Source organism: Embiotoca jacksoni, unplaced genomic scaffold (genome assembly GCF_022577435.1).
Source record: "Embiotoca jacksoni isolate LCO1_2020_lvr unplaced genomic scaffold, fEmbJac1.0.p SCAF_6, whole genome shotgun sequence".
NCBI lineage: Eukaryota > Metazoa > Chordata > Actinopteri > Embiotocidae > Embiotoca > Embiotoca jacksoni.
This window is the reverse complement of record NW_027185414.1, coordinates 3505425-3511514: the sequence shown is the minus strand read 5'-3', so window position 1 is coordinate 3511514 and position 6090 is coordinate 3505425. Positions and strand designations below refer to the sequence as shown.

Genomic DNA, 6090 nt, shown 5'->3' with positions numbered 1-6090 from the left:
CTGAAGAGTTGGTTATAGATCATTTGTGTTGGACTGCCATTGTGAAATAGCATGAGTATTCTACATATCAAATTAAGGGCTACTGTGTCAATTTAATGATTGAATGGTCATGTAATAATTTAAATATATATTATCCCTATATATGCCATCACCAAACTACAATAATCTGGCATCATGATACATTGAACAGAATCTTTATACCATAATTTCTACAGATAATGTAAAGTAATCCCATTGATTTGATTTATTAAGGGCATACTGTGTTCCCTACAGGAGCTTCCTCCCTTACATAATACTTGTCTGGTGAACAACGACACTACCTGTCTTTACTTTCAAAATAAAACATCTGAAAGTCTTGCCTGCTAATACAAGTGTGGCCCACAGATGTTATCCTCAGACTTTGTTCACAGTTAATCAGATGTATTTGAAATGTCTGAGTACATGATACAGTGCACATGAATTTGGAATGTGAAAATGTGTTTTTTGATACCGATGTGGACACAATTGAATCAGACAAAAAGTGGGCGTGCTTGTACAATGTTTCAGGATTTATTCTGGATCATCTTGATCTTGGTACATTGTACTTTAAGGCGTGTCCACCCAACTGTCCCTTTGACAGCATATTTCAGCGTGTCATAATGATGCTGGATGTGTGTTCGCTCCCCGACGTCACCACAGCAGCAACTTTGACCTGGTAACAGAATAAATGAATCCTTATGTATTTGTGTTCCTTCAAATCGCTGTGGTAACTATGAGCAACCTTAGTACATGTATTCATGCCTCTTTGTTCTTTCTGCTAATCTACCAAACTGATTCATATTTTTATACTTTTTTTGTACTATGAAATTTTATGTATATGTTAGTTATATTTTTCTCATTTTCTATAGTTACTTTTTTTTTTTTTTTTAAACCACTTTTTAGTTTCATATTGTTACGCATTGCTACACCAATACATTTTTATGCATTATCAAGTGAATTCTTCAACAGTCGGTGACTTTTATTTTGAAAGCTGGTGCAGGAAGTTCTTTCTGTTAAAACTCCCTCCGCCGGATCCTTCTTCCTGTCCGTCAGCCGCGCAGAGCTGCAGTCCGGCATTGTAACGTCTGCAAGCAAAAATGAGCGACAAAGGTCTGTCAGACGAGGCAGCGGCAGCAGCTTGTAAAGATGGAGACCAAATAACTAAGGTAAGGTGTCTGCTGTTCCTCCTGAAGTTTAATTTAGGAGTTTAAGAGACTGACAAACCTTCAATCCCAGCCAGCAGGCCAGCGACTTCCACACAGGTTAACCTGCTATTCCCGCTGCGCCCATTATCGGACACCACTCTCCACAAAACCGGGTTTATTCCTCCTGGCAACATGTGCTTAGGTTCATTTTTACACGGTTTCCAATGCCAGTGGCGGCTGTTGTCGTTATATGAACATTTCTGGTCGCTAAAACGGTCTAGTTTCATCACGGGCTAACTTTCTTTTAGCCGGACTGTCTGGAGATAAATTCGCTCCAAACTTGGTGGAGGAAAAGCGCACACGTCATTCAGCGAAGCGTGCGTAGAACAAGTCTGTGCGTAACGGAGGAGCTGCCTGCACTGCGCCCCGGAGAGGTGGTATTTAGGCGCGGTCGGACCAGGACACACTCCCAGGCTGTAGGCGAGACTGGAGTTAGCTCGTGTGGAGGGCAGAGCTAACTTATCCAGTCGTCTTGTCAAATGCACCCACATATTTCAGATTTGATATCCTGCCTGTGTTCTTTCTCCAAGTTAAACACACTCCAGCATGGAGTTGTGTATGTTCATTATTGGCACACGATCGTGAGCTCTACTCTACTGTTTTGGCTGTCCTTCCATGACTGTGTTTCCAGACTGAGTGTAAAAGCTCTGGACATTCTGGCAGCTTCCAAGTTTCGGTGTGAACTTCGACCTGAGCTTCACAATACTTTCGTGGAAAAGCCTCATGCAGCATAATCAATATATCAAATATCACTATATCGATGCTGCAACGATATTGCAATAATGTAATAATCATCAGTGATGTGGATATCATGACTTAAGTGGGTAAAAGTAAATAATAGAACAGCCAGAGCAGTTCAAGTTCAGAAAATCACATTATTGTACTGTAATACAGCCTTTAAAACAAAGAAAAGACAACACGTGTAGTTTCTCACAATATCCAAAATCTAAGACGATATCTAGTCTCGTATCACGATACAAACAAATATTGATATATCGCCCGGTGTTAGTCATCACATCACCCTTCGTGAGGGTTGAAGGTTGCCTTGCAGTATATACATATATTGGTATTGACCCCAAAAGTCCAGCGTCAGTCGTGCTCCTCCAGCAGTGAATTTAGTCGGCAACACGGCGATGCTCGGCACTGATGGATACAGCTAAGTGGAGACATTCATGCTGCTGCTGCAGTGTTTGAGGAGTTTCTATGGATGTGTTGTGAAAACGTGACACTGGAGGAGGAAGAGCGCAGGAAAGGGGAACAGAGATAAGGTCCAACTGTGAAACACGCACTCACACAGCAGAAGTTCGGTTGTCGTACACTTCAAACAAAAACAATATTCAGGGTAGAAACCAGACGCAAGCTTTACCATGTTTGTAACATGCAGGCTGTGATTTTCAGAGATGTTTTCTTCTTGCATTAGTTATGATGCATTTAATTTATATAAACCAGACCCCGACTCATACTGGATGTTTTGGGCTGATACCAACATACCGATATTAAGGATTGAACAAAATTCAGCTGTCAACTAAATTCTGGTTATCAAACACTTGTGACAAAGATATATAATGGAGGCAGGATATTTTACAGTTTAACACTATAATTTACTGTCAAATGTGACATTGGTGCATTGAAACAAGGAACTTCACTGGTAATGTAATAATTCAAAATAACTACGAATAAAAAAAGCACAAATAAAGCTATTTCTAAATCACCTGGAGCATCTTTGTCTGTTATGTTCTGTCAAAAAAAAAGTTGTATTATCGACCAACGTATATGCTGATACCAGTTTATCTGTGATGAGCTGATATCGGCCGATAGCCGTGACCAATCGATAAATCAGTCGGGCCTTAATCAAAACACGCCACACTTATGACCCGTTCGTCACCCTGTGGCGTCTGTACAGGAGTTTTATCTGCAATTTACAAGCAACAGTCGTTCATGAAATGTGATGTCGTCACCATGAAGTAGTGACTTCCACAGCACGGAAACAACATTTCTCCATAGAAAACAAGGAAGTAAATGTAACTCAATCCGATTGTAACACGTAACACTGTGTGTGTGTGTGTGTGTGTGTGTGTGTGTGTGTGTGTGTGTGTGTGTGTGTGTGTGTGTTCGGTGGCACAGAGGTGCCATTTGGCTGAATCCCTGCGGAGAGGAATTTCTATCCTGACACTGTTATTATTGCCTAAGTGAGATCTTTTTTTTGTCTGCATGATCAGGCTCTCACACGAAGAATATAAAACACTCCTTCATACTTATCTGAAAGATTCAACATCTTTTAACTGTCCCTGTACTTCACATCTCAAATATTTTGATACGGTAGCAGGTCTACGCCTCACTGGCGTGAACAGAACATATGCACACGTGTACAGAAGGAAGACCAGTCACGAGTCTACTGATCGTGGCTGACACGGTGGTTTTCTTACTTGTTTGTGAACAGAGGTTTGGCTGTTGGAAAGCGGCAGCGTGTTTCAGAGCAACCTGTCAGCTCCGAGCGCCGTTCCTCTGCCACACCCACAAATTAACCAACGCTGGTGCAACACATTCAAATTTGCGCTTCAACACGCTAATGTTGTTCCTCCTCTTGTGAGGACCTCCGTTAAGTCATGATCAGTAATGGCTATTTAAACAACCAAAATCTAATATTCAGTGAAAGTCTGAATTCTGATCCTGCTGAGTGTTTCTAAAGAAACGATAACTGGCCGTCCTGTGATCTGTGTGATTGGTTAATAGTGTTGCTGTTGCTTGACTTTAAGCAGTGAAGCTCTGTTATTATGTTTCTGTGCTGCAGGACTTCATGATGCAGCAGACCATGTTGAGGGTTAAAGATCCGGTTAAATCCCTGGATTTCTACACCAGGATCCTCGGCATGACGTGAGTATCCGTGAGGACTTCAGTTGAAACTTTTTTTGTGTGTGTTTTTTTTGCATGAACCGGACTTGGTGAAACGCTTTCTCTCTGGTGTGCTATATCTCGCAGGCTCCTGCAGAAGTTTGACTTCCCCTCCATGCGCTTCTCTCTCTTCTTCTTGGGCTACGAGGACAAGAAGGAGATCCCCTCCGACGTGAAGGAAAAAACGGCCTGGACCTTTTCCAGACGAGCCACCATCGAGCTGACACAGTAAGGAGGGATGTCGTACAGAACAGGAAGTGATGCCTGGATTTATTCGGCTACAGTTCAGTCACAGGACGAACAAAATCACTTTACTGCACTGTTGGAATCTTTAAAAGGATCTCTTTGATTTTTTTTTTTTTCAGAACGACCTCTCGTGGTTAAAAGCTTGCTTTTGAGCCACAGTTTGTTTTGTGATTAATATAAAATGTTTATTAACCTTCAAAGCTCCAGTTTAGGTATATACATTAATCTGATCTCTCTGAATATGATCTTTTCCTCCTTCCTCTCATCATCGTACCTCGTGTCTCCCTCCTCTTGTCCCGCCTGTCTTTCAGTAACTGGGGCTCCGAGTCTGATGAGAGTCAGTCTTATCATAATGGAAACTCTGATCCTCGTGGCTTCGGTAAGATCCGCTCACTTGTTGTACAAACAGACAGTAGGACGTCATGGTTTCTAAGTTAATCAAATTCTTGCCCCAAATGTAAAAGCTAAAATTAAAAAAAAAAAAAAAAAAATTACTTATAAAAGTAAATAATAGTGTATAATGCATAAACAGCACTATTTCAGTTGTTGTGACCTGTGTTTTAAATGTTGAGCATTAGCTTTCACTTTTTCCAGAAGTCTAAAGTCTTTTTTAAATAATTCCCTCTGGTCATTTCCAGGCTGGGTACCAGACTTCAATACTTTTATGGGACTAACTGAATTGCTTCGGTGCCATCTGGTATCTAAAAATGTAATTTAATACAGAGGCAAAAAAGTGCAAAAGAGGAAGAAAGTGCCAGTGTTGTTTTTCCCTTTCTGTGACTCATTAAATGTATTAAAGAGGCCTGTTTGATGATACATGCATCCCCGTATGTATACTGTATGTATGGGCTTACTAGATGGAAAGGTGTAACCGCAGTGTGTATTCACAGTGAACTCTCTGTGTGTCGACCTGATACTTGACAGGACACATTGGAATCGCAGTTCCTGACGTCTATGCAGCCTGCAAACTGTTTGAAGAACAAGGAGTCACGTTCGTCAAGAAGCCCGATGATGGTAAGATGTGAAGAGTGTGAGGCTCATAGACGGGTTTACTAGATGAATGTTTACAGTCTTGATGGCCTTTTTGAGTAAATATACTGAACCAGTCAAAGGTTTAGACACACTTACTCTTTCAAAGACCCAAGTGCTCTTCATTTTTGCCATTTTCTACATTTCAGAACTAAACTTTCTCTTCCTGTATATTACAGATTTATTCCTGCGGTATTTACACTTCATTCATGAGCCTCACTCCCTTCTGTTACTGTTATTCTCAGGTAAAATGAAAGGCTTGGCCTTCATTCAGGACCCTGATGGTTACTGGATTGAGATCCTGAGTCCCAACAACATGGTTTCCATCACGTCCTAAAAACCCACCGACGTGCTACCTGCTGCAGCGCGTGCAGAACGTTTGAGGGTTTAGCAAAGAATTTAGCATCATGCGGCGGGAAGCTGAGGGCGAACGAAGCGGGATCACGTGCACGATGACAATCAGTGTGCCCTGGCATGAGCCGGACTTCTATTGGACAGCTGATGAGCAACTCGAGTAGATACACGAGTTATTGCTATGAAAAGCAACTACTTTGTGTAGCTGTTGCGTTTGTTTGCCATCATGGGGTTGTTTGTGTGATGCTGAAACAAAGCGGTATTACTGTGTAATAAATGTGAAAGCCACAGTTGAAATAAAAATGGATTTGTGATTTATTTTATTTTCGTTTTTAAACGTATTGTA

General features: G+C 41.3%; 1 protein-coding gene across 1 annotated transcript; it reads left to right on the top strand.

Annotated features, from left to right (window-relative positions):
- The first annotated feature begins 1051 nt into the window (after positions 1 to 1051).
- LOC138213328 (lactoylglutathione lyase-like) lies at positions 1052 to 6062 on the top strand. Its single transcript, XM_069174361.1, has 6 exons — positions 1052 to 1184; positions 4015 to 4097; positions 4203 to 4343; positions 4673 to 4740; positions 5286 to 5375; positions 5636 to 6062. The coding sequence occupies exons 1-6, from the start codon at positions 1116 to 1118 to the stop codon at positions 5725 to 5727; spliced, it is 543 nt and encodes a 180-aa protein (XP_069030462.1). The 5' UTR covers positions 1052 to 1115; the 3' UTR covers positions 5728 to 6062.
- The last annotated feature ends 28 nt before the right edge of the window (positions 6063 to 6090 follow it).

What these genes read in the sequence shown, in the direction of transcription:
- LOC138213328 (XM_069174361.1), top strand. Translation starts at nt 1,116, where the DNA reads ATGAGCGACAAAGGTCTGTCAGACGAGGCAGCGGCAGCAGCTTGTAAA. An exon ending in ACCAGGATCCTCGGCATGAC is followed by an intron (nt 4,098 to 4,202) that starts GTGAGTATCCGT and finishes TATATCTCGCAG; the next exon opens with GCTCCTGCAGAAGTTTGACT. An exon ending in GCCACCATCGAGCTGACACA is followed by an intron (nt 4,344 to 4,672) that starts GTAAGGAGGGAT and finishes CCTGTCTTTCAG; the next exon opens with TAACTGGGGCTCCGAGTCTG.